This window comes from Apteryx mantelli, chromosome 25 (assembly GCF_036417845.1).
Source record: "Apteryx mantelli isolate bAptMan1 chromosome 25, bAptMan1.hap1, whole genome shotgun sequence".
NCBI lineage: Eukaryota > Metazoa > Chordata > Aves > Apterygiformes > Apterygidae > Apteryx > Apteryx mantelli.
The window spans coordinates 11,116,950-11,144,879 of NC_090002.1; the positions used below are offsets into that span (position 1 = coordinate 11,116,950).

Below are 27,930 nucleotides of genomic sequence, written 5' to 3' on the forward strand. Positions count from 1 at the left end.
AGCCGAGCGGAGCCGAGCGGAGCGCGCCGCCGCCGCATCCCGGCGATGCCAGGCGGCCGCAGCGGCCCGCGCACCTGGCGCTGAGGCGGCGCTGAGGCGGCCATGGGCAGCGGCGCCCCAGCCCGCGCGCAGGGCGCCGGCAGGTACGTGCGGCGCGGCGCGGCGCGGCGGGGAAGTTTGGGGCGGGCGGCGCGGGGCGGCCGCAGGGACCCGCCGTCGGGGGGGGGAGGCGAGGCGAGGCGAGGCGCGGGGAGCCGGGCGCGGCGCCCCCGGCCGGCGAGGTCCCCGCGCTGCTCCCCCCCCCCCCCCCGCCGCACCCGCCGTGCGGGCGGCCGCCGCGTCCCGCCGCTCCCCTCACAGCCGGGCCGGGCCGGGCCGGGCCGGGTCGGGTCGGACCCCGCTCCCCTCACGGCCGGGCCCCGCCGGGTCGGACCCCGCCGCTCCCTTCAGGGCCGCCGCCGCCAGGCGAGGCGGTGCGGGGAGCTCGCGGTGACAAAATCGTCCCCTCGTTCCCGGGGGGGGGGGGCGAGACCGAGCCCTGCCTTCCCCCGGGGCGACGGGGCCGAGGCCGGGCAGGGGCCCCCGTCAGGCAGCCGCGGGGCGGGAGGCCCCGTCAGGGAGCCGCGGGGCGCGGGTCCCCCTCTCCCCGGTTTCTCCAGGTCCCTCCGCCCTGGCGGACTGGCCTTGGGCTGCAGCGGGACCAGGGCCGCGGCATCGCGCCCAACCGGCCTGTGCCCGCGTCCCTCGCCGGCAAGGCCGGCCCGGCAGCCTGAGCGCTCCGCTCGGGAGAGGGCCCGGAGAGGGTGGCGAGGGTCCTCTTGGGCGGCCGCCCCTGCTTGTGGCGCTGAGCCGCCCGGTGACGCAGTGCGGTTCGGGGGCTCCTGCTCTCGTGCCGGGCCACCCACGCGCCCGTGGCACAAGGCGCCTCCTGCGGAAGCGGCTTGGGCTGCCGCGCGCTCCGCTGTCCTCCAGCGACGAGGCTGCTGTAGCTGCTGGTGACCTTGGGTTTCAACACCCCGATGAGCGGCCGCTTTCTGCCACAGAGAGGTTTCTGGCGCTGGACGAGGCTGGAAGTAGAGCTGACCTTCCAAACGCCAGCAGCGGCGGGGACGTGGGATTCGCTGAGCGGCAGAGCGGGAGTCAGGCCCGCGCTTGGGCTGAACTAAAGTTAAAAACTCTCCCACTTACCTTGGCTGGGGAGGAGGCAGCGCAGATGCTGGAGGGATGATCAAGGAGCTGGAAATAAATCAGCCTAGAGGAGAGCAGGGGAGAGCGTGCCCGGGGGAAGGAGTGCCCTGCCTCTCTGCGCATTTCCCTGCCGCCCGCGTGCCGTGTCGGGGAGCCCATGCCTCGTCCTGTCCTGCTTGGGTGCACCTCCCCGCTGCACCGTCGTCGCCCCCGGCCGGCGGGGCTGCCTTCCGCCGGACATCGGAGGGGCCGGGGACACCGCCGGATCCGCGGGGCTGGACAGCTGTAAGTGTACCCAGAGTAAGAGTTGTGGATGCTAAACGAAGCGTGCGGAAGGGCTCAGCTCAGCCTTGAACCCCGGGGGCTCGGGCCAGGCTTGCTGAGAGATGGCCACGCGCGGTTGCCTGCTGCCGGGTGTCCTCTGGAGCGGAGCCGTTGCTGCCAGCCGCCCTGCGCTGGGCTGGGGGACGCCGCCGGGCAGCGCTGGAGGGACACCGCGAGCGCAGAGTGCCACGGGGGGCAGCAGCTGCTGTGCCAAATGCCGTCAGTCAGCGCAGCTCCGGCTGAGCTGGCTGGCCCTCCCGGGGCGCCTCACCCCCAGCGCTGCTGCGGCTCTGGCTCGCTGTAGCTCTGACTCCTCGGCTTTGCCCGTAATTAAGGATCGTCAGCACTGCGGAGGGCGCTAGGAGTTAGCGGGTCCGGTGGCTTTTACCGATACTCCCTAAGCTGCTGGCGTGGAGGTTGCTGCTGTTGTCATCGGTCTGTGTTCAGAGGATGGGAACGTCTTGCTGATCAGCCTCTCCAGGGACCTCCCAGCCACTTTCGGAGCTTGCAGCTTTCTCCCAGGATGGGCAGCAGCAGAATATCTCGGAGGTCCTGGACCCAAACCCCACAGCCCCTGCAGATCTGAGCGTTTCCTCACCTGCCTGCAGCAGAGGATCCGGTGCTCAGGTGATTTTCCAGCCTCAGGTGAGAAGGGCGATGCCCTCCCTGCCAAGCCTGCCTTGCTGCTTTTGCCCTCCCTTTGCCTGCTGGAGGCAGTGGTAGCAGAGCCGGAGCCTGTGCTGTGCCGTCCCCAGGGGACTGTGGAGGTGTCTCATTGCTCGTTTTCGTGATCGCTCAAGGCTTTCGAGGAGGTGTCAGCTTTTCTGGAGACTCTGCAGCCTCTCAGTGCTGCTGCACTTGCCTGTTGTGCAGCCCACGGAGCTTTGCTTTGGGGCAGGCAGAGGACAGCTTCCCTCCCGGGAGTGTCGTTGGAGAGCACGGAGCGAGGAGGGCAGTGGTCTGGGGGTCCAGCCCTCCCTCTCCTACAAGGGAGGTTTGACTCGGCCACTGCTGTCGCGAGGTTTGCCAGGTAACCGCGTGGCACGGTGGGCGATGCAGTGTCTGCCGCCCCGTATAATTTCACTGATGCAGCCTATGTATCCTTGTGCTTTGTCCTGTTTGGAAAATGGCTAGGGGCTAATCAGTTCCCTGAAGTTTGCAGTTGTCTTGCATTCCCACATGCCAGGGCATTGCTGTGATGGTCTGACTTTTCAAGGGAATAATAAAATAAAATCACCGCCTCCAGTGGGTACTGCAGCATCTCCTACTGCAATCATGGAAATATTTCTGTTCCTTCTGGTCTTTGTATAAGTTTGCTTTCCTCCTCTGTGGCAGGGCCACCTGGTCGTGTGGACCCCTGGGACTGTGCTTTGTCAAGCCAATGGGTGCAGCTCTTTTTACACCAAGCAAAAATGCTGAAGTTCTGAGATGTGCTGAAATAGTATTAAAATAGCTTTCAGAGAGCCAGCAAAACTACTGGGACACATGTGCGTAAAGGCTGATAGTGTTGGAGCTGGACTGGAGAGTGCTTGTGTTATTTAGCATTGAAAACCTGTGAATATGCCAGCCTCCCCCACTCCTTTCGGTTTTTTTTTGGGGGGGGTGTGAAATTTTGCTAAGTATAATTATCCAGCTCATACAGACCTTGGCAAATAATGCTCCAGACTTCCAAAACTCTGAGCATAATTTGGCATGACAGAAAGTCCCTCATTAACACTGCGGGGCGTCAGGCTGCATTCCAAATGGAGTTACAGATGGAGCGGTCCTGGCTGGAGGTTCATGATTTTACATGTGGCTTTAACAAAAAGGGAGAAAAAAAGCCTCTAGATACCAGATCCTATGATTCTGGAAAAATGATAGCTACACTTTAGTGCTGAGATCAGCCTCGTGGCTGTTCATGATTAACCTCTGCTAACTCTGCTAGCACTTTGTCGCACGCAGCTCTGTGCTGTATTTAACAAGTGTGTTAAAAAATTAAAATTGCTGTATGAAGGGTTGAGGTGTGAGAGCAGTGTGATGCTCAGGAGAGTGGAGGTTCTGCGCCGACACGGAGAGATGTCCAGGTGCCTCCTTGCTCTTTCTGCCAAGGGCAGGTTGCTCCTGCTCCCCATCTCGGTCTGCTCTGGCTGCACGTACTTGTGGTGAAGACGCTTTGCGTTGGATGTTCCTTGCACAACGAGGGCCTGATCCCCTGTGGATCGTCCAGGTGTTTTTGCCATATGAATAGCTAGTTGCCCAAGTAGCAGTCCGCATCCCTGGCCTCTTGCTCCGGGAAGCATCCTCTGTGGTGGTGAGATGGGACCGAGGCCCTGGTAGGTGGCCTACCTGGAGCTGGCGCTTTTTTTGGTTGTTTTGCGGCAGGGACGCTTGCCCTGCAGTTTGACCTGCCCCTCCTGTGCTCCTGGAGCAATGAGAGCGCACCGTGTCGGTGCACGTGCATGCAGGGAGAGGCACGGACACCATCAGGGGAATACTCATCTCTGCCACCCTGGTTACAAACGGAGATTTGCCTTCAGAGAAATTCAGGTGCTTTGCAGTTACTTCATGTCCCAGCTTGGAACAGAAAGGCAGAACAACAACTAACAAAAAACATTAATGAAAGATTCCACAAGATTCCAAACAGAAAGTAACAGCATGCAAAGTACCAATATTTTCAGTTAAAATTAAGTGCTTTGACATGCCAGAACACCACGTTTCATTTCAAAATGACATTCCAGACTGAAAAATTTCAAGTCAGACCAAACATTTTTAGTTTGAGTCTCATGATGATGGGTGTTGAAAACTGTCAAAATACCAATTTCTGTGAAGCTGTTTTTCCTAGTGGGAATTTGTGCGTGAGCAAGAGCACTGATTACCTGTACCGGGCTGGGTCTGAGGAGGAGCGTCGGCTCTCGATGGCCAATGCCACAGGGCTGAAGTCTGCTGCCTGCTGAAGTGGATCGTGACTTTTTATACCTCGTGCTTCTTTAAACGCCCACTCAAGCTCTCTGGAAGTTATGCTTCTGCAGTACAGCACAATAGCTTCCCTTGTAGGTATGGTGTGGACAGTGTGGGCTGCATTATTGATACCTCTGTGATTTATTTATGCTTTCTTAGCCATAGCAAACAGCTCAGCCCTTCTGAGCTAAATATAGTGAGCATTGGAAGTGTGTCCTGCGTGTCATGGAGGAGGTGAGAGGGGCACTTGCTTTTTGGCCCAGCCAAGAGAGATTTGGGCCAAAAAACCATTTAGAAGCGAGTCTCACGCCAGCAGGCAGAGCCTCCCCGTGCTGGCTCTGCTGATCTGGACCCTGCTGCGGTGCCTTCCCGCAGGGAAGGGGGCGCTCTGGGGGAGTGGGGACATGCAGTGAACATGCCCCGCAGGGACAGGCGCTGCCGGAGCGTGGGGCCAAGCTGCAGGAGCAGGAGAGGAGATCCGTCGCAGCGGGTATGTGCAGGAGGCATCTCACCTGCCTTTCTGGCCCGCGCCGGAGCCTCCGTTCCCAGCTTGCTGTGGTGCCGAGTGCTGATGCACACACTGCTGGGGCCTCTGTGGATTTACATGAAGGGCCGAGCTGTTCTGAGAGGGCAGTTTACTTTTTCATTGAGGAAATAGTACACATTTTAAGCTGGTATCAGTATCTGCGTGATAGGCTGTGACATCTCTGAAGGAACTATTACAGTGCAGGCCATTGTGTGAAAATCCAGTCTTTGAGGACACTTCTTGCAGAGCAGATTCTGCTGACAGCCCCACCAGCGCTCTGGAGATTGCCTAAATGCATCTTTACGCAGGGGAGTAAGCACAGTCTTGTCACATCAGCTCATGCCCATTTCAAGCAGAGATTGTTTTCTTGCAAATTAAACCAGTCTAATTCATTCTGGAGCTGCAGTGGCTCGGGGCAGGCTCTCGGCACCGGGCTTTGCCACACTTTTGGCATGTGTTAGCGGAGCCGCATGTGGGCGCAGAGCTGGGGGCAGCAACGGAGCTGCATGTGTGCAGCGTGGGAGCAGAGGTGCTGCGATGGAGGGGGACGGGCATCTGCAGAGATCTTGCTAGGGTCCATCTCCCTGACCTCCCCGAGAGCGCAGAGCGACAGGGACTGCCTTGGGGCAGGGCAACACGGTGGCCCCTGCTAGCCAGGCGATGAGCGGGAGCACAGGATGGTGCCCGGTTTGGGGCTGTGCTGTGCCCACTAGCGAAGGGGTTGCGTGGGCACCGCTGCTCTGCAGCCTCCCCCTCCACTCAGCTTCCAAATTTGCCATTTGCTACCACCTGATTGCACCCGTGGCCCCAGGCTTCCCCTGGCTGCCTCATGGCGTCAGGCGTTGACTGTGGTCGGAGGATGCTGCGAGGGCTGGGCAGCTTCCCTGCTTCCCCTCCTGCGTTCCCCGCTCTGGGCCCCGCCAGGCTGCCCCACCTGCTGCTTTCGGTCTGTCGCTCACTTATTAGCAGCGGCACACCAATGCACCGCGGGACCGGCGTGGTGCTGCTCATTAGCATTCAGCACCTCTCTGTGCGAGCACGAATGGTGAGCCGCAAGCTGTGAATAACGAGCGCTGAGATAACGGGAAGCAGGGATGGTGGGGACCGGGCCCCAGAAGGCGAGGGATGCTTCTTGCTGCAGGGCACCAGCCTGCCTCCGTCCCTCCGGCCACCGCGCAGCAAGCAGCCAGGCACAGTGCAGGCAGAGCGGAAATGCCAGCCCTGCCTCTGCCAGGACAGTTCAAAATGCCCCTCTCCCAAATTGTCATTTGTAGATTGCTCGTTATTCGGGTTGGAAAGTCACCACCAGGCAGCCTGGAGGGAGGCATTAGGCGCTGCCGCAGACGCAGGCAAGGGGATCCCGTTTAGTGCAGGTGCCGGGATCTTGCTCTTCGGAGGCAGGTTAGAGAAGAGGTGGGTGTTGTAGTTAGAGGAGGACTGGTCCCTCCTGGCTGCCAGGGCTGGGAAGGGTTTGACGTGAGCTGCCTGGCATGGTGCGTCCGAGGCACAGGCAAGTGCCCTGCTCCCCACAGCCTACACCTGCACCGTCCCTCCGCGGGCCTCTCGTTGCACGGCGCGAGTTATTCGTGGCGGAGCACGGGGAGCGTGCATGTGATGGCTGGGTGCCTTCTGTTTTGCCCTTTCCTGTGGCAGCCTCAGCCTCATCCATAAATATTTGCTCAGGGAATGTGCAGAGCACTGTAACGAAATAATCACAGAGGGAGAAAACAGCATCGGCTGGGAGTGGTTCAAGGTGTGCGCAACAGTCACAGCCTGGCATTACTAAGGACCAACATTTAGTTGTGTTTGAATCATTTGTTTTGTGGAGGATGTTTGATCTGAGCTGCTGTGTGCCAAAGGGAGAGTTACAGCCAGGCCACAGAGAAGAGGAGCTGTGCTGGGACTCCCAGAAGCAGCAGGAGCGGGAGGCTTCCCAGTACCTGCGCTTTGGGGCAGGAAAGGGCTTATTCTGGTTTGCCTCTCCTGCGGGATCCTTGCTGCCAGTTGTTGCACTATGGCATCTCCTGAAATCCCCAAGACTGGCTCCTCTTTGGCAGGGTCTGTAGGCACAGCGGTGACAGCAAGCCCTGTGCCCGGCAGCTCGCCCACGAAATGCAGATGGAGCAGGTGGTGAGGCAGCGGCAGGGACAGGGCTCCTTGTTGTCACCCGGCAGGACTGAAGCAGAGGCAGGAGCGAGACCTGGATGCCGGCGTGTTCGTGCCCTTCCCTGGGCAGTGCTTCGCAGTGTGTTCCTGACTAGGTTGACTATCCCACAGCATGAGCTAGGAAGGTTTTTTTGCCTGTGAATTCTTTTCTTGCATAAAATATGTGTTTTTGTCATTTTTCTGGGTGAATGTCAACATTTTTGGTGACATTTTCTGATTTTTCTTCCAGCTGGGAGAATCAAAATGGAAAGTATCATTTTAAATAAGCGTTTTGGAATGAAACATTTTTCATTTTGAAATGTCAGTTTAAAACAGAACAATTCATTTTGAAATGCTTCAAAACAAGAAATGCCCTTTTACCCCTCAAATCACTTTGTTTTGATTAAAAATGTCAGCATTTTCTGTTCTGGCACTTCATTTCATGAGTATGTTTCAGTGTCTCTGTCTGATTCAAAACAGAACGTAATTTGGAAGACTGTTGAAAATTAAAGATTGCTTCTTTGAACAGCCCCAGCTTGTCTCCCGTTGCCTGGCCGACGCCTCGCACTGCTGCCGCTGCTCCTTGGGTTAATCTCTGGGATGCTCCGAGGTGCCTGGCGGGACAAGGCAGCCAGAGCACCTGGCGCGGCAAAGCTCCCTGCCGGGCTCAGGGCCGTAGGCGCCGCTGCCCCGAGGAAGCGGCATCGGGTGCTGCGACCAGGCAGACCGCGGCCCCGCTGTGCAGGATCAGGCAAGGCCGTGCCGTGCCGCGTGGCGTGGCTTTGCCCTCCCCAGCGTAGCGGGGTCTCTCCTGCTGTCCGAGCAGTGCCGCAGCCTATGGCTTGTGTTTGTGGACGCTCGTTAATAAGTTATGATCTGGCACTGAAGTTTTACAGAGGATGCAGTTATTTGGCCTGGGCCCTGTTAGATAGACCTGCAGGTGATAAACAAGGCCGCAAAGTTGTCGTTTTACCTTGCAGATGCAGAGCGGAGATTTTGCTGTCAAAGCTGTTATCTCTAGTGCTGCTTCTTGCAGAGCCCCAGAGCCATTTCCACCTGCAGTGCTGCGGGTGGTAAATATTACAAGAAAAGTATTTAAAGCAGTGGAAAGTAAAACACTGAATCTTTTGAGGTTTAAATTTTTCCTTGAGGACTTCTGATGAGGTAAAACTCTGCTCCTTCCCAGCACCTCCTGCGCTGCTCTGTGTGCAAGGGCATGGCGCAGTGTGGGAGAGGAGATGCCACCTCTGTGCCGGCGTGGGCAGTGTTTGCACGCTTCAGCTTCGTGTGAGGAGATGCGGAGGTGGGTGAGCACGGATGGGAGGTCAAGGTGCTGTGTAGCCTGATCAGTATGTGCCCAGCCTGGGCACTGGGCAGCCCAAGTCCTGGCCCTGGCTTTGCTGTGGGGCTTTGGATCAAAATCTCAAAGGATTAAGTCCTTCCAGATCCGAGCTCTTCTGTCCATAGCGCTGCTTCTGAAGTTGTTCCCCTCCTTTCCTTTTATCTCAGCTTCTGCATGCACGAGGAAGGTGGGTTTTTTGCTCTGCAGGGTACTTGGATGTGCAGATAGGAGAGGAGCAGACAGGCTGCTTATTATGGGCTCTTGGCTAGCAGAGCAGAGAGTTCAGCCAAGAGCAAAACAAGGTCTGGAGAGAGGTAATATAGTGACTGCTGTGATTTTTTTCCTTGCATAGACACAAAGTAATCCAAATACTCAATACTAACTTCCATTTAGTCGAAAGAAGAAGGTGTTGCTGTGGTCCGGGCGCAGCCCTGGGATGTAGGGGAGCGATGTTCGAGTCCCTGCCAGACTCCCTGCCTGGAACGTATCCATTTTCCGTTGCTGGTCACAGAGAAGGTTTAGGAGGCAGCTCCTAAAAGGGAGTTAGGAGGTAACTCGTCACGCTGGCAGGGTCGGTTCTGTGGCTGTCTGGGGCCCCACATCCTCTGCTCGATGGATGGGAAAGGGGCATCTTTGCCAGGGAGCGCGTTTCAGCCGTTCGTCTCAGTGCCACGACTGCTGCCTCTCCTTTGCTGGCATGCCTCTCCTTTTGCTGCATCACTCTTGGCATGTGGAGCGATAACGGCGCTGTGATCCAGCCCCCGTGCTGTTGTTAGCATGAGTAGCGTTCTGAATTAGTGCATTATTTTAAATACAATTTGGTTGCAACAATTCACTTCCCATTAATGACACTTGACAGCAATTTGTAAATTCAGAGTTTCAGCTGTTACTTGAGTTCGCCTGGAAGCCTCCAGCTGCCAGACAGAGTAGGGCAGGTTGTAGTAATATAAATAGCAACCACTCTGCTGGGTCTAGGCACAGTCTCCTCTCTCTGCTGGCCTGGGCTTTTCCGCAGGCACTTGCTTGCCAGGACGTGGCTGCGCTTCCAGAGCAGCTGGCCCTGGGGAGTGTCCCTGGGAGAGCGGCATTGCTGCTGGCAGGCTGTGCTTCCCACCGCGCCAGTTAATCAGGAAGATAAGCAGGTGAGAGCTAAATGCCAAATCTTGTTATTGGGGGAGCACATGTATGCAAAGATAGTGGACACAATTTTGTGTCTGTGTGGCTTTACAGATTTTGCAAATGTATTGAAAGGAAAAAAAGCGCCAGAACAAGGTATTGCTCTGGGACACCTGGATTCAGTTTCCCACTTAGCCCGTTCCTCTGCTCCCCATGTGTAAATGGCAGTAGCGACACTTGCCTCTCCAAGCTGGTGTCCCCTTGGGATAGCTGCTGGTGCGGTCTGTGTGTCAGTGTGGTGTGCAAAGTGCCCAGCCTGTGAGAGCCAATTTTAGCTCACTTCAAGGGACCTCTCTGACATGAGAGGCAGCGAGAGTACGTAACCCCTATGTGGAGGAGGTGAAAACGATTCGCTGTTAATATACTCTTGCTCTTCTTGGATGCTTTTGGTCCATATTTAGTATTTCTGATCTGCAGTTAATACCTAATTTAATGGGCCTGCTTCTGTTCTCTCAGGAGTAACTCCTCCAAAGCAGGTGGAGTCACACTGGTGTAAAACGGGCAAGCATGGTTATGGATGCAATTATTGGGGAGATTTTGGTGCATGGCGCGTGCTCATGTGCTTGTGAGCACATGTGTTAATGCGTGTGTGCAGATAGGTGCTTTGCTGCCCGATCTGCTCCCGCGCACCTCTGTACCTTCCCCAGGTGTCCTGGTGGCTTGGTCAGTGTGCTGAGCCCGGAGCTCAGCATGGAAATGCTGTCCCTGGTGCAGGGGCCAGCTGAGGCTCGGGGTCGTTCCAGCCGGTCCCAGGGAGCTCAACGTTTCTGACCTCTCCAGTGCAGCCCTTCCAGCAGGTATCGTTATCCAAGCGCTATTTCTCTCTCTCTCCTTTCAGGTGCACTGATGTTTGCCCTTCTGTGTGAAGACCTAATCTATCGGAGGTTGGCAGATGCACAGGTGTTAGCTGCGAAACCCCAGTAAGAGGTGAACATCTCTCCCTTTCTGCTATTGGCATGATGTGGTTTCTGGCCTGCCTTAACAGGCCATGCTGCTTAAGAAATCTGTGTGGCGGGTGAACCCCAGGGCACACGTGTGCTTGCTGCGTGTGCGCCTGTACCTGCCCTGGGGCCGCGGTCATGGTGGGGCCCTGTCGGTCCCCGTCATGGTGTGCGTTTGGGCGCTGAAATGCTGCATTCAGCAGCAGCGGTGTACATGCGTGCTGCCCCTTGCAACTCGCTTCGCAGCCCCCCTTCCTCTGTGCAGCTCTCTTTCTCTTTTTGTTTTTGGTAGAATGAGTGAGAGAGACATACAAAGCTTGAGCAAATGGGTTTTCGTGCTCACTCTCTGCCTTACCACGCTGTGGGGAAGACTGACGCTGGCCTCCACCCACCACAGAAGTCATTCAGGTAGGGGAATTAATATTTAATATGTGAGCCGGGCAGAGCAGGCCAGCGTCGGGGCCAGGGGCCGGGAGGGTGGTTTGCCGGCACGGCCCAAGGCTGTAGCTTCATGTTCTTGGTTTGAGAAGGGTCAGGCTGGCGAACAGGAGGCGGCGTTATTCCTGTGCTGGCAGTGAGGGCGAGTGCTCTGAGCTGGTCCCGCCTGGGGTGCGTGCTGCCCTCGTCTTGCGGTCCTTGCAGCCGCTGTTTGGCCAAGTCGTGTTTCATGCAGCCTTATCGCAAGGTTAGCAGTGGCCTTTGCGCGAGAGCGTAGCGATTGCGTGTCGGTACTCAGGCATGAGCCGGAGCCCAGAGGACGCCCTCCTTGCCGCCAAGGTGTGGGGACAGGGGGATCGCCCCGTCTGGGCAGAGGCCAGCAGCCGGGGAGCCTCTGGCACTGACCTGCCTGTTGGAGGGCGAGGGATAAAGCGCCTCACCCATCGGATCCCTATGAATATCTGAGGGCCGGCTCAGTTCGTTCTCATTTTCCCGCTTCCTGCTCCCGCCTCTTTGGAGTAAGCCTGGGACTGCAGCGTTTTAACTGACAGTCCATGAGCGCTCCAAAAAGCGAGGGCTCTCCCCTTGCGCGCTGTCAGTGCAACCGGGCTTCTCGTGCTGGCCAGCTCTCAAGGTACGGCTCCAATTGCGCTCGGCTTCGAGCTGAGCAGAGCAACCACGGTCTGAGCCGAAAGAGAAAAAGGGCGCGGAGTTACGTAGGCCTCGGACCAGGCCTTACCCCTGAAAGAGTGCCAGAACTTTAACCCTCTTCAGGGATTGCCATCAGAATGCCCGAATGTAGTCTGTGTTTGGAAAAGAGGGTATTTAAGGGTTAATTTGAAAATGTTCTTGCTATTGCCTGACCCCACACCTAACCCCTGTCCCATTTCTGTCATTTTTCCCTGACAGTTAAAGCAGTTCTAATCCTGTAATCCCCATCCTCATTGCTTGAAACCAAAACATATCTTCTAGAGTGACTCTGTCAACCAGCTAGTCAGCAGTTACCTGCTTTACCCTCTTTTTAACCTGTAGCAGGTGCATGAAAAGATAAAACTCCTCAATCATCTCTGGAATTATTTTTGGCGCAAGCTCAGGACTTTCCAGGATGCTGGCGGACCACCTGAGTGATCCATATGCCATCTTGCATGGGATTGCTTGGAGTGAAGCCTTTACTGAAAGTGCTGCCCTGGCTGTAGGGATATTTGTATCAGATGAACCCTTAAGCCGATGGGAGCTCGCTGGGATAGATCGGAGATTTGCAGTGTTTGCAGACGTGTCTGTTTGGTTAGACAGTGCCGGGGAGGTTTCACGTTAGCATCTCGTTCAGTCTGATATCGCTGCCTGTCCGCTGGTGGAGCATGGCTGGGGGACGTTCTTACAAACTGTTGCTTGACAACTCTCCTTGACTTGAAAATCTGGAGGGCCAGGAGCTCTCCTCCTTCTAGGAAGTGTCAGACCTGGAATTAATAAAGCAGATGCTCATCTGAGTTTAAAAGTGCAGATGCCCAAGTGTATTTGTGGGGTGTGAATTATGTATAAGTCTCGCTCTGAACGTAAAAAGACATGCTTATGTATTCATGTGTTCACAGGGAGAGAGGAGGGGTTTTTCACTCACACAGGAGTAATCCACAGTGGACCAAATCTTGTGCTTCTTATTCAAGCAAATTCTAACCTGCAGCAAAGAGGCCATAGTAGCAGCAAATAATTCAAGGTTTGACCCCACCCTGTGTCTCTGCATTAACAAGCTTTCTTTCTGCATATCCTGATATTGTAAGAATTGTGCATATTTGCACTGTCCATTTCTTATTTTCCTGGGCTGTATCTCCATTTGTTCAAACAGTAATTTTTAGTCTGTTGTTGAGGTTCATGGGTTTTATTTTCCTGTTGTCTGCCTGCGCTTCTGCTTCGCTTGGGACAGTTTTTAGCAAAGGTTATGTTTGAAACATACTTTCATCAGGTTATGTTCTCAGTTTTGATGGTATTTTTTCCCCTAGAAAACCTGCAGTCATATTTCTGCAAGTGGAAATGAACTAGAGGTGTGAAACAGGATAGCTCTACCCTTGATGCCTGACTATGAATCTTGGAGATGCTGATGAATTAAATGCATAAAAGGATGTAGACATCCAATGCTTTTGGCCATTTATACCATTGCATTTATTCACAGTTAAAACCAGGTGTGGCACTTAAAAATGAAACATAGCATTTAATTGTGACTATATGGCCACAAGATTTCAGATCCCCAAACTCATGAATTTCTTAAAAAGAAAGAATGCATGCAGATCCTCTTTGTTAGCCTTCCAGGAAAACAATGCATTTTAAACATCTGGCTTTGGAAATAAGATCTAATCACTGATGTTCACCCAACATGTGGAGAATGCTAATGTGTCAAAGCAGAGCAGTGCTTCCTGGTTTATGTGGTTGGATTTAAATAGCCACATGAATCAAGTGCTGAGATCAAGTCATTTGGAAATGGAATAGGAAACTCCTTGGTGAAGAATGATTCACCAGCAATTTAATCCCCCATATAACTTGGTGAGCTTTACCTGATGAGCAAGGCTTGCTTGTCTGGATGTAGCTCCTACAAAGATAGTCCAGCATCTTCAGATAAATCCCTTTAATGCTGGTTATCAGAGCACCACCTTTGCCTTTGTTCACATTCATCACTCAACGTGGAGCAGAAGTAAAGACATTTCGACAGCTAGGATTTGCTATTGGGAAATTAGGTTCTCTGAATGAATGAAGAGCACTGATTTCTGATTATCTTGGAGAGAGATTTACTGGCCAGCATGTCATTGTATGGAGTGAAGACAGTAGCTAGATGGCTTTTATTTGTGAGATGCTTCTGCAAATTCCCCTCTTTGCTTAGGGAGGTGATGTGCAGCCTTTAAATCAAGACAGAATGTTTTTCTAAACCATATTCTCTAGATCAGGCAGAAGCTGTGGTTGAGTGTGTGGGAAGCACCAATCCTGTGCCCTGTATCGCACAGGAAGGCAGATTGCTTGATCGTAGCTCTATCCTCTAGCTGTACTGTTTCCATATAGGTTTCTCTCTGACACACAATGGCAGAATGGTTTAAGCTATTCTCAACACTGTCCATGCATTTGTTTTTCTGCTTGCAAGTTTGAAGAGGTGGGATTTGGAAGAGCTGTTCACAAAGGAGCTTGCACATATGGCGAAGGGGAACATAGTATGATCTGAAGTTTTGATACGACAATGCAGTAAAAAAGCCCTGCTGACATGCACTGATAATGAGCAATAAAAACAGGTCTACTTCTCTCCAAAACCATTTTAAATAATACATGTGTCTAAGGCAGTAGTGATTTTAAGACTTTAATTATTTAGTGAGTATTAGTAGTAGAGTTGTTGCTGGGTACGGTGTACAGATAGCTCACGTTACCGCAGCGTGGGCTGCACGGGGCTCTCCCCCTTCGAGGGGAGGAAGGCTTTCCCTAAAGACCGTAGTGTATGAGCAGAGACAGAGGTGGGGAGGGAGGCACAAAGATGAGAAGTGGCTTGTGGCAAAACTGCAAGATGCACAAGGCTATGCTGTCTCCGAGGCAGAGCTCACCCGAGCAGCCGAAAGAGCTCTGGGTTCCCGTCTCGTCGTGGGGACTGGACCCACGTGCCGCCTTCCAGGTTTCCACCTCCTTTCCTAAGGTGTCACGCAGCCTTTCAGAGGATGCTCTAGACCAGTTTAATGGCACTTTGCTGCCCAGGGGGAAGGTGTTGTGTAGTGGAGGGTTTTGGCATTGCCTGGCAGTTATAACGTGTTAAACTTCTCTTCATTTTACAACTTTCTGCCAGGAAACAGAGCAGTATTTTACATTGAACAAGCGTAGCGGTGCCCACACCTCCCTGAGACAGACAAAATGTGTCATTTCAGGTTGTGCCATAAAAAACATGTTCTGCTGCTCATTTAAAGGTCAGCCAGAGTAGGACAGCATTTTTATTTTATTTTTACATGCAGGATTCAAAAGCCTGGTGCTTTTACAATGCTTTTATGGTTCCATGAGATAAGATTTTTTAAAAGGGTTCCAGTGGGGAAATAACAGTTAAATTGGAGGGAAAAGCATGCCAGCAGCTCTGGAATTTGTCCCGGGCTCTCGGAGGGTTTCCTACTCTCGGTGTTAAACACACCGTCTGATTTGCATTTTTCAGTTGTATCTGATATGAAGTTTCCTGCTGTTCAGCAAAAAAAGAGAAGCACCTGCAGGGAGCTCCGGAGAATCCTGTCGTTCTCCCTACACTTATTCTCAAACTTGTGGGTCTTTCTGCCTAATGTGTGACATAAAAGACCAGCGTAGCATGGAGTTGCTCAGCGGCACGCCATGCCCGCAGCGGCTGCCACAGCCTGGGCAGCCCGCACGGCACCTTCGTCTCCTGTGAGCCCGCCAGTGCGGTGCAGCATGGCCCCAGCCTCAGCGAGGTGCTGTTAATCCCTTTTCCCTCAATGAGGGAACGGTGAAGCCGCTTGCTGACATCCTGGGCTGCGGCTCAGCAGCGGGCCCTGGTCCCAGACCGTCAGCCCTAACGAGGCTGCCAAGGTACTTTGGGAGAATGCAGACAGGCTGCCGGCCGGTGCAGAGAGCTTTCAAAGAGAAAGCTCCCTCTGCCTCCTTAATCCCCCCACTACATTCAAACACAGCCTGCAGCTTTATCGGGAGCAATTACTTGTGGGAAAGCAATCCACCGTGCCCTGCCGCTGCGCTTCCAGCTGGAGCGGGGGGCTTGGTGCCTGGAGGGGTCTGCGCAGGAGAGATGCCTGGGGCAAGTTTCCTGTGTAATTGCTTCCCAGGACAGGCTGTTGGGATGCTCATAAAACCGTGAGGTGGATGAAAGGCTTCCGCAGCCCAAGAGAGGGCCCAGTCCCAGGGCTGCGTGCTGCTCCCCCAGCTCTGCCCATGCGGAGCGGTTGCTGCAGGGATGCGAGGGAGAGGCAGGGCTGTGCATGGCCCCGGGCAGCTGCAGGGACTGGTGCCTGGAGGCTGCCTGACCTCTGCGGTGTGTTGGTTCTTCTTTGATGAGCAGTTCAGGGTCTGAATTCGGGAGCAGAAGCAAGTGCGTGAGCTAGGAACAGCACTGCGGTGGATGATGGCCTGTCAGCCCCCCTGCAAAGTGCTCCTTGTAGTCAACTCTTCCTGGGGCAAGGAGGCAACAGCTCCTGGCACTGTAGTTTGCTGCCTGACCCCATTTATCAGCAGATGCCTGTGCTCTGACTGGCTCAAAGGAAAGCTGTGTGCTTTTGAGGAAAAACAAAGGGCTTTCTGAACATTTCTGTTCCAACAATGGCAGTCACCCTCCACACTCTCCTCACAATGGCAGACGTGCACCTCTGGTGCAGCTGGGCTAATTACAGCCTGTAGCTGAATCCAGCAGGGCTGGAGCACAAAGCACGGGCTTATTAGTAAGAGCATCTCTTGTCTGAGATGGATTTTATCTTCGCCCCATGGCATGCCCAGGGCTGTAGACACTCCCGCTTACATTATAGCCTACCCTCCGGGCGAGGGAAGAGGCAAGTGCTAGCTAGAGATGGGACTGTGCCAGCCTGCTCTGGTGGGAGCTCGTTTCTTGCACCTGCACACTTGCAGTCTGCAAAACTCCTGCAGCAGTTGCTTGGCATAACTTGCACAGATACCGCGCAGGTGCCTGCTGAAGCAAAACAACAGCTCCAGGACGTGTGCCTGTCGGTGCAGGACTCGCAGGCGCAGGCCTCGCTGCTCGGGCAGGCGATGGTGGCAAAGGCATACGGGGGCACAGAGGGTGCTAGGTGGTGTTGGAGCACACGGGTCACTCCCTGAAACCCAGTCCCTCCTGGAACTGAGGTTCTGGGAAACTGTCCCCGCACTGGGTGGTTTCTTGCCTCTGATCACATTGATTCTGTGATGGGAGTTCATTTGCTGCAACAGCCAGGGAATAAGAAAGCTGCAGAAAGCAATCTGCTGAGTGAGAGAGCAAGTCCAAAGCAGAAACTGCCGGGGGGTCCTGCCGTCCGGGGCAGCCGGAGGTGCAAGGGGCGACCTCTCTCTCTCTGCAGGACACAGAGACTGAAATGTCAGAATGGGAAAAACGTTCCTGCGTAGGGCCCTCACCCAGCAACGCAGCCGAACGTGGGGAGCGCGCTGCAGGCAGAGGCAGTGGGGGCCGAAGGGGCCGACCCTGCACTGAGGCTCCGAGTCCTTCAACCCGCATTTGTCGTAGCTGTTGCTGGGTTAAGCCAGCAGCAGCAACAGGAGGAGAATCTAATTTTTCTTTATCTCCCTGCTGCACCTTTTTGAGGAAATTAAAAGGGTTTTGGCATGTTAGTGAACTCTTATTGAACGGCTCTAATGAGCGATTTCTCAGTTCTGCCTTGCTCTCCCTCTGCTGAATCTTTTTAAATTAGCTGAAAATGAGAAGCCAGAGAGCTGAAGTGAAAGGGAGCAGAGGGGATTGTCTGGGCCTTCCTCTTGGGAAGAGCTCTGCTAATGAAGCTTTACAGAGAGACTTTTATAAAAATGAGTCAAAACCACAAATGTGTGCAAGCACTGAAGTTGAAGGTTATAAAACCACTTGTTTAGACAGGGTGGCAGAGGCATGCAGCTGGGGAAGGTGGCTCTCTACACTCCTGGACCGGAGAGCGCGGTGGGTGTGCGGGGCAGGAGAGGGAGAAAAGTGGGGAGAACTCAAATGTGTGGGAGTTCGGGCTGGCGCGAAATACCCGACGAGGGCAGGTCTGCCAGGCTCCTGCGTCAGCCATCGCCTCGGGCCTGCATTTGTGCGGCAGCAAGGCACCAGGATGAGCGTGGTGTTTCGGTGGGCTTGCCCTGAAGCACAAATCTGTGCTCATGTTCATGGTCAGCCAAACCCAAGGACCTCTGCTTATTTCTCAGATTATATGGAAAATCCCATTAACCATGAAAAACAAGGCAAAACACAGCCACGTTTGTTCTGTAATGAGCTGCTTTCCTTTTCACTTTGACCAGAGTCTATCATCTCTGCATTCAGGAAGAGTGGGAACCTTCATTAAAACTGAATTATGATGGCATTTAGAAGGGAGGATAAAATTTATAGCCAGAGATGCTATTACAAAATACTTCCAGGATAGGTAATTGTGTAATTATTATGGGCGGATATGAAAGCAATGGTTCATTAACAGAAAATGACCATGAAATAACAATAAATAAGGCCAAATAAAAGCCCTGGTAATTGCACAGCCCATCCTGCCTGCGTGCCAGCCAGTGCGGGGCCCACCAGCCTGTAGAGCCCAAGCCCTGGTTCCTCAAGGAAGCAGGTTCGGGACTGGCCGCTGTCCTTGGCGTCGGAGGGGGAAGGAGCACAGGGAGGGACGTGGCGTTAGGTGGCTTTGAAATCCTCAGAGTCCTGAGGGTCACAGCGTGCTCTTCCTCCAGTCCCTGCTCCCCACAGCACCGCCTTTCTGCACGAAAGCAGATGTCACCCTGCCCCGGTCCCAGTCTGGTGGCATCGCTGGTGACTGCATCCTGGTTCAGTTCTTGAGTCCTGCCCTCGTTTTATCCCTCGGTAGGTGCTGAGGTACTGTGGGAGCAGGGGAAAACAACTACTTTGGACAGTGAGGCAGGATCCGGTGTTCTTGGCTCTTTTGGCAGCAAGTGGAAGTTAGCAAAAAAAAAAAAAGCGTGTAAAATGTCATCAGGGCTCAGGGGTAACTGATTGGCATAGAGGGCAGCACCATCTTTTATCGCAGCAGTTATGCAGCGACACAGCAACCCCTATGTGAGCTACCAGCTCCAAGGCGCCGTTTGTCAGCTCATCTGTGACTCAGTGCAGGCAAATTCCAGGACTAAGGGGGATATAAATATTTGATGCCTTCCCCTTCCCGTTGCAGTAATTGCTGACCAGCTGGCAATGATGGGAGACCTGTGATGGCCGAGGAGGGGAATTAGCTATTTGGCAAGGCTGCCCTTCTGCAAGTCAGAGCGAGCGGGGCCCCAAGCCCCCACCTTGCTGGCGGCCTCTGCTCTGCAGCCTGGCTGCCTCCACCATCTGCTGCTGTCACTGGTTTTGAGGCAACGGAGAAGCCCCGAGCACAAACTCCTGGAGCAGCCCCCAAGTAATCAGAGCTGCGCCATGCGAATGTAATTAGCAGGTTCAAAGGCAGGGTCGAGATTCAGCGGTGCAGAGCTGAGCCGAGCCTGCAGGCAGGCACCGCTGCGCCGCGCCAGGCAAGCGGGGAGGCTGCACTCGTGCTGGTGTTTCCCAACAGGGAGGTGAAAATGTTGTTGCAAGGCAGAGGAATTTCCCCCTTGAGGCTGAAGAGAGATCCCATTTCCTGAGCTTTCACTTCGGAAGATTAAGAGGCTGGTTTCCAAGAGCTTCTGAAAAGCAGGAGGTGTTTCCTAGCGAGCGTGGGTATTTGATACCTCTCTTTGGGGACCCACGGGCATTTGCCGTGACACAGGCAGGGCTTTGGCCATTCTCTCCATTTTCCTTCTTATGGAAATTGTAGCAGAAATGAACAGGGATTAAACCAGCAGAAAACTGTGGCGCTCCTTCCCTGGGCCTGCATGCTTTAGTGAGTTCAAGAGTGAACGTGCTCCCTGGGATCTGCAGCGCGGATGGTTTGGCTGTTGAATTGTGCAGGACCTCGCCAGCTGGGTAGCTGCTCCTCAGGAGCCGTGTCCTGGAAGAGCCAGGAAAGGCACCAAAATTGCTGTGGCTGGTGCTGCTGTGGGGATTTAGGAGAGGACTTGTGCATGGCCTTGAGTGGCAGAAACCAGGCAGTTGGCTGTGACAGCGCGGTGCGTGCCTGCCTGCACGTGTTTTGGGATGGCGCGTTGTAGGAACACAGCTTCCCTATGCCCCTAGCAGCCTGGCTCCTGGTTACTGTGTAAATCAAAGACTGTTGAGGCACTGGGATGCCTCAGTGTGCAGCTCTGCGCTCACTCCTCCAGTGCTCATTACGTAAGACCTGCAGGGATCACACGCTCTCAGGTCATGGGAATAAAGTCTATCCAGCCCCGTTTGGCTAATTTGTATTGTGGTTGTGTGGGCCATTAGCCAACGAAATTCATTGATTTGTGATGCTAACTAGATTCTAAGCACAGATCCCAGAGGTGATAAGCCAGCGCATCAGTTTTTCTTTCTTCCTTAATATTTTAATGGCACTGGGATGGGGGAACAGCAGAGTAGCCTGGACTTCTGATGAAGACCATGACATTTCTGTGTCACTGCAGGGTGGAAATGCACTCCTAGTTCTCCCTCCCGCTTGCAGGGAATGGAGTGGGATGATTAGATGGGAACATCCCTTTCAGCTGTGACTAGGGGCTGGGGTTGGAGGTGGCATTACTCTGTTTGAAGTCGAAGGCAACACAAGGCACCATCCCCCTCTTGTAGCATCCCATTATCAGCTCCAATTTACTAATGTGCTCATTCATTTCAATAAACCGCTTCCCTTGGCCGTGCAAAAGGCTATTAATTTTGCTCAGCAGGATGGGCGTGAGGGCTGTTAGGACCATGAGCCTGCATGGCAGGGTGTCTGGAGCAGGACCACTGCTCTTCCTCATTGCAGATGGGTGGGGAGAGGCTGGGCTGACCCGTACGTGTGTGTGCAGCAGCCTTGGGGCCTGGTGAAGTTCCTGGGGCGCAGGGCAGCTCTGCCCAAGCCCTGGCTCCACCCGGGCCATCGGCCGCAGTACGTGCTGCTCTAAGCCCCTGCGCTTGGGCTGGCAGAGCTGCACCTCTCCACTGCTCGGCCCTGCTCAGGGGGCTTCCAGGCCGGGACATGGTTGGAGCCCTGTGGCAGCCCCATGTAACCGTGGTTGTTTCCTCTCTCTCAGTGCACGTAGAGCCTGGCACGTGTGAAGTCATTGCAGCTCACAGATGCTGCAATAAGAACAAGATTGAGGAGCGCTCCCAGACAGTGAAATGTTCCTGCTTCCCCGGGCAGGTGGCAGGGACGACGCGGGCAGCTCCCTCGTGCGTGGATGGTGAGTACCCAGCAGTTGGCAAGCCAAGTGCTCGTGCTCCCTACTGACTATATTTTCCCAATTGGTCAGGCTGGCGCGGTTTTCACATGCCTGGGATTAAGGGAGGACTTCAGCCCAGGAACCCTGACTTGATTTCTCTGCATGGATAGGATGCAACTCTCCGACCTGGGCTCGAAGTGAGAGCTCCTGCAATGGAGCAGAGGGGGAGAACAAGCGTTTTGGATCTCTCCTTTGGTGTAGCCACATTATTCCACCCTGTGCAGCCCAGAGGCTGCCTGTACACAGGCACGTTATGGAGCTTCGGGGGTTCGAGCTCCTCCCCAGTGCTGTTGTGCAGCAGCGCTGTTGTGCAGCAGCCCTGTTGTGCTGCTGCTCTAGAGCTGGACCTTGCAGCATCGATCTCTGCGTGCCCAGCTTGCCACGCTGCTGCAGCCTCAGGCACAGACACGGCTCCAACCATGCAGCACCAACATTTGTGAAGAGCACTAAGAAAAACTCAAGCCATATATATTTTATTGAATGTCATCATGTGGTATCACAGTAGAGCCACCAGAAGCAGCTGAAAGCTTCCGCCAGTGCGTTATTGATTCACTTGAGAGCCTATATCATGTGAATGCATTTGTGCACAACACCAAGAAATGACTGGATTAATTCTCAGGGAAGGTTTTCTTTGTCCTGAGCAGCTTTTGCGTCGTCTTTCCCAAAGATAGAGAAGCCCTCTGTAATTATGCACACTGTAGGCATAAATTACAAGAGTTTAACAAAGTCAAGTAGTAATAGACAGTCACTTTGCCTCAGTAAGTGGAGCCTGAAGTAGGTTAGTGAACAAAGCTGTTTTCCCTACTGTTGTCAGGAATGAGGACAGGGCTGATAGCAGGCTTTTTACTTGGGATAGTGCAAGAAAACAGGGCACTTCAGAGGCAAGTGGTGAAATTGGGTCAAATTAGGTCATCTAGCTGACAAGCAGCTCGTCAGGTCCAAGGCAGTCGTTAGGAGGGAGGCAGTGCCTGCACAGAGCTGGTGAGGGGAGCAGAGATCCTCGTTTTTCACAGACCTGCAAAATGGGTGGTGTTCCCACCTGGAGTGTGCCGGAGACGAAAGGGAGGCACCTCCTGTCGTGACGCGGCAGGGGCGGCTCGGATGGCGAAGCCGCTGGCTCTCAGGGCCTGCTGCGCACGGGGGCCGAGGGCTTACCCCAAACCCCGCCGGGCTCGTGGCTTTCCCAGCTCGGCTCCTCTGTCGCAGGGTGGCTGTGCCTGCTCCCGGGGCCCAGACAGCCTGCGTCGTCCCTCCAGGCCTGCTGTCTCCCTCCCCGCAGGTGGTTTTGGCTGCTCCTGACACATCCCTCCTCTCCTTCCAGCCTCCATCGTGCTCCAGAAATGGTGGTGCCAGATGGAGCCCTGCCTCGAAGGCGAGGAGTGCAAGGTCCTGCCAGACTTCTCCGGCTGGAGCTGCAGTAGCGGCAACAAAGTGAAGACGACCAAGGTATTTCTGCGTCGCCGTCCCTCGCGGGCGGCTGTGCCATGGGGCGTGAGGAGCTGGGGCAGAGCTGGAGGGTCCGACAAGCACCGGGCTCAGGCTGGCAGCACGCTGGGGAAATGGGGACACCTCGCTGCCCTTTCTCCAGCCTGGGGCAATCAGATTTTTGCTTCGAAACCCAGGAACATGCCCCAGAGAGTTCACAGGGAGGAAGAGGAGAGCTCTGGCTTCTCCAGGGCACAAGCAATTTGCTACGGTTGTGCCAAACCCAGCAGAGGGGACAGTCTGGGTGCCCACACGCTGGCTGTGCGGGGAGGCGGGCCGGGGTGGAAAGGAGCTCACCTGTGGCAGCAAGGATAGCACGAACACTGAGTCGGTCCCAGGGCTGGTGCCGGCCTGGGAGCTCTTGGCTCAGCCTCTCCCAGCTGCTCCCTGGAGCAGCGGGCTCCTTGTCCCAGCCTTCTGGCACAGCCCTGGATCCATGGAGGCTTTCTGGGATGTCACTGCTTCCCCATCTGAAGCAATCATCTGTGACAGAGAGCTACATGATTATTATTTTCATGGCTTGCTGAATGCCCCAGAGAACAAGGTATAATTAAAATTTTATCAAACTCATTAGTAATTATATATATGTCATGCTTAATCAGTTGCATAATTTTGTAATCATTGTTCACAGTTGAGTGTAATTATTCCGTATGCTTTAGCTTTTCTCACCCCACATACCCTGCTGTAAAATTATTGTATTAAAAAAGTGATGTGGGGATTTTTTTCATTATTGCTATTATTTTTGTGCACAAAAAGCACTTGCGTGCTCAGATGTTTTTATGGGTGTCAAAAAAGGTTCCTCTGGCCTGGCATCCATCACTGACCAGTAATTGCAGCGCTACTTTTAGCTCGTCCTCTTTTTCCCTTCTTTATATTGCTTAATTAATTCTTCCCCCCAGCTGATAACATAACTCAAAGCGTCTGGGGCTTTGCTGACCCTGGGTTCTTCCTGGGACTGTTCCAGTCTGCAAGAGGCCAGAGCTTCTGCTCTTCTCCCTTTTCCAGCAGCCCTGATCTCCTTTATGGCAATCCTCCTAACATCCCTTTTTGGCTTGTTTGCCCTTCTCCCCAGTGAGGCTGCGTCTTAAAAACTCAAACCTATGTTTTCAGAATGACTAGTGACTTTTAATGCCCTGTTAAGCACTAAACCCCAAAAGGAGCTGGATTTCCAGAAAGTTCGAGGCACCTCTCAGTTGCTCTGTGCAAACAGAGCCCGAAAGGGAAGCTGTAATCAAAGCAAGGAGTTCACAAATAATCCATAAGCTGAAATTTGGAACAAGCATCCCATCAAACAAATGCAAAGAGCAAATTATGTTTACATCTGCTGGGACTGTTCACTGATGATTCACAAGTGGGAGAATCAGCTGGATGTGTTAGATAACTTGCCCACTGCAAACAGATTGACCGTTTCCATTAGCAAAGAAGATACCAAACAGACTTCTTCAGGAAAATCATTTCAAACAACAAATAAACGAGAGGGGATCACGATGTCTCCATGGGTAATCCATTAGTGGAAAAGGGAGAATGTGGCTCTCTGAAGAATTTTGTCACAAATTATTTGCTCAGTAGGGAAGGGATTTGGCTGTCACAGGATTAGAACTAATCTATGCAAAACACATCACCAACCTGGAGGGATTGAAAGCCATGACACAGAATATTCTAAGTCACGAGATTTTAAGAAAATAACAGTAATTGGGAGGTCTGTTTATGTCCTACCTGGGTCCTTTGTTTCTTTAGGTGTCTTCTAGATCATATTTTCCCACTTTTTACACAACCAAGAGGGTTGGAAAGGCCTTTCTAGACAAAGCTGAGATTGTTGCATAGGTGTAGGAGTCGAGCAAAGAAACCCAAAGAACTCGTTGCAGGATTCATGACAAAACTGTAACAGGCAGCAGCCTGGAAACCTCGTTCCACTCCATTGAGTGAAGCTGCAAAGGGCAGAGGAGAAGGTAGCAGGAGGGAGTAATGGGAAGCTATGGAAAGGGAGGGCTAGAAGAGTGCAAAGGAGGACTGTGGTCTGTTTGGCAGTGGCATGCACTGCCACTTCCTTATCATACTGTTTGGTTTCTCTGTGCTTTTTCTAAACAAACTTTCCCCCCTTATTTTCCATTCGTCCCTTCCCTTTTGAATGCCGGGATGTAAATGCGGCAGTGCTAGCAGTAGTCAGTGCATGTCCCAGTCCTGGCTCAAGGCTGGGCCGTGTGGCAGAGCATGCGTCTGTCCTCCCCTTCCCTTTTTAGCATTCCCAGTTTGATCTTCACACTGAGCTGTGGTGGATCTGCACTTGGCTCTGCTGCATGTCCCTGATATGTGGATAGCTCAGAGGCCAGGCACAGAGGTTAAATAACTATTTCAAATGAATCTATAACTCCCAAGGCTGTCTTGACAGAAATCTCTGGTCCTACTGTGAAATCCATGAGAAAGGACATTATAATGGATAAACAGGAGCTGAAAACATGAAGGAAAATATATTTAAACTATTCATAGTCTGCAGCGCATGTGAAGCGGAGGGCAAACATGGCCCAGGATCACAGTAGACATTTCCCAGGGCATCCTGTAGCCTGGTGCGAGGGTGTGGGCTGCACACAGAGAGTGACCGCAAATGTGTGCGGCATCGGTGTGCAGCGTCAGACACAGCCCTGGGTCCTGCGCGCTCTCCAAGATGCAGTCGGGAGCGCTCACCTCTGTAGCGATAAAAGAGAAAACTTTCTGCTCCGTCGCTATCGTGTGCAGTGCCGCCAGCCCCTCATGCCGTGGGTTTGCGTTCCTCTTGCAGTAGCATGGGTTTATTGTAAGGCTTAGCTATTATAATTGTTACTGTAACTTCATTCTTTTACACTGAACTAACACTTAATCCAGATGTGCTGGGTGATGGACAGAGCCAGAGCACAAAGCAGTTGCAACAAGTATCAGAAACATTGGCAAATACGGAAGGAAACAGTGACTTAAATTCCTGTATCTTGCAAAGCGCTGTTCAAAATACTGGATGTTGTAGAGGAAGCAGTTCAGGACATTGGCCGGAGGTGAGAGACACCTTTCTTAGAGCTGTGTGAGCAATAACCCGAGCGTGAAGGAAGCTCTAGCTCGCCCTAATAGCTGAACAGTGGCAAGTGCCTGTCTGACACTTCTCTCCTTTGCTCACAGGTCACGCGATAGTTTCGGTGGCGCTCTGCTGTGGACTCATCTGGTGAGCGTTGCCGTTGTGACAGCCGGGACGTGGAGCAGTGCAACACAGTGCTGATCCTACAGGGAGAGGAACCTTTCATGCTCCGCAGAGCCACGAGCAGCAGGACTTTCCTGGTGGTGGACGGATTACAGCTGTGCTGGAGAGCACTGCGATCCCCCAGCGCTGCACCCCGCTGCCCTTGCTGCTGGGCCTCTGGTGGTGCTCTGTGCCCGCTGCGCCGGAAAGCCGAGGCTTGCAGAGGCCTGACGGTGTCCTGGGCCTGCGTTCCTGGGAACGCTTCTCGTTGCTGTTCGGACCATGCCAGGTACCGATTCAGTGCCGCTGCTGACATCCAGCTTCTCTTAAGGCTACAGTCATGGATCCCGAATGCAGTTGCAAGACTCCTGTCACTCTGCGGCCCCCTTCCCCCTCATGGACACGCTCACTGTGGGCTCATTTTCCCATCCCAGTAAATAAAATTCTCAAATCATATAAGAGCTGTTGACAATTACAGAGAGAGACAACAGTCCCTCAAAACTGGCTTTATTCTTTCATTTAGGTAAAATAATTGCTGTGAGAGTCACCTTTCCCTCATCTCCAAGATCTTGAACCAGTGTCACCATCTGGAAATTAGAACTCAATGTTCATATGCAGTCCTCTCTGCCATTTGAGTCACCGTTTTTAACCCAGATGGGTTCCCAGGAAAAGTTTGCACGCTGTGGACCAGATCCTGATCTTGTTATCCTCGCGTGAGGCTGGGAGGACTCCACTGACATTGGTAGCATTATTTCCTCTCTGCCCCATAATCTAGCCCACGCAACCATGACCCAGCCCCACATGTGGTGAAAGCAGCAGTGCAGCCTGGGCTGTCTGACACCACTCCAGACCCTGGAGATGGTATAACGTAGCCATGGAGCACGCTGCTGGTTTTTTCTTCCTCGGTAATTGCATTAATCAGGGTGTTAGTTTAATATCTGTTCTCTACAGTGCCAGTCCCAGGCACCAGATTACTCCTAATGTTTGCAATAGCGTTTCAGAATAATGCGAGGGGGAACCTTTCTTCTTTCTTCCTGATACAGCATAGACAGCCGTCCAGAGACCCAGACAGACTGAGACAGGCTGTGTTGCATTAATTCAAAGTAAATAAAGGAAAATGTACCATGTCCCAGCAGTGAGCTCGTCCTTTTCCAGGACGTACCGTTGCCCCTGATATTGTAGCTAGAGGGGGAGACAGCGTGAACCCCGTCGTCCCAAATTCCTCCGGGTGCCACCACTGCCGGAGCCTGCCCTGGCTGAGGGACCCGCCGCCGCTGTCCGCGGAGGGGCGGGGGAAGCCGGCGAGCGCAGGTGGCCTCGCCGTTCTGCCCCCGTGCCACTTTTGTTACCCGTGCGCGGGGCCGCTGGGAGATGGTGTTACAGGGCGCTGTTGACTCGGGAGGGTGCATGGATGAAGCCTTGGGAATGAAAATACCCGACGTGCGCCGCCGGGCGTGAGCGGGGCCGGCAGCAGAGAGCAAAGCGGCGCTTCAAAGGGATGCAGGTGTGCTTTGCAGCCGTCGGCCTCTGCACTCCGACTGTGCGACCTGCAGGACTTGTTATTTAAATGTTTTTGTAACGGGGTACATTATACCTGGTTCAGATGTGATGTAAATACCAGACTGTGAAATATTAAAACCATTTTAATCTCTGCAGAAGATCTTGTCATTCAAAAACGAAGGAGGGCTTTAAGAGCATTTTTTTTGCTGAGCAAATAAAAGGTAAAGAGTCTGGTTTGGGAGGGCTCCGTCCTGGCCCGAAGCGCAAGTGGGGAGCACAGCTATCGCTGGTGTTGCCCGTGGGCTGAGGTTTGTACAGCGCCGCTTCCGCCCTCCTTCCCTTTGCGCCACAGCCTCTTGCTGGGGGTCGCAGAGCTCGTCCCGGCCTCCGTGTTCGGGTAGCATGGTTTGGGGCTGGAAGGACACATGGAGTTTGGCATTGTGGGGTGAGGATGAGGGCCTGTTTACACTGCTGTTTGCAGCATCACCTGGATGGGGATTTCACCAGGGCGTAATGCATGGGTGAGTCCGTGCATAGTCCCCCGTCTCCGCCGTTATCCTTCAGGATTGCTGGCAGACACACGCCCTGCAGAGAGCCAGCGATGAGGAGGGGACTCGCATACGTCTCGGGCAGAGAGGTGCCAGCCGCAGCCGCCCCGCGGCTGGGTCCTTCCCGGGGGGCAGGTAGCTCTGCTCTCCGCATCTGCAGGGCTGAGCGTGCTGCCGGCACGACCTGGAGACGG

At 53.8% G+C, this 27,930-nt stretch overlaps 1 protein-coding gene across 4 annotated transcripts; it reads left to right on the top strand.

Moving 5' to 3' along the window:
- TAFA3 (TAFA chemokine like family member 3) lies at positions 1–27,346 on the top strand. Of its 4 annotated transcripts, none has more exons than XR_010886313.1 (7): positions 1–143; positions 10,477–10,565; positions 10,872–10,987; positions 20,813–20,962; positions 22,323–22,447; positions 25,346–25,509; positions 25,631–27,346. XR_010886313.1 is itself a non-coding variant. In XM_067310517.1 (6 exons), the coding sequence occupies exons 3-6, from the start codon at positions 10,873–10,875 to the stop codon at positions 25,640–25,642; spliced, it is 402 nt and encodes a 133-aa protein (XP_067166618.1). In that variant the 5' UTR covers positions 1–143; positions 10,477–10,565; position 10,872; the 3' UTR covers positions 25,643–27,346. The 4 variants fall into 4 exon arrangements, 1 of the variants encoding a protein (XP_067166618.1); XR_001292675.2 differs by lacking the exon at positions 1–143 and adding an exon at positions 1,960–2,139; XR_001292674.2 differs by lacking the exon at positions 1–143 and adding an exon at positions 2,143–2,157.
- The last annotated feature ends 584 nt before the right edge of the window (positions 27,347–27,930 follow it).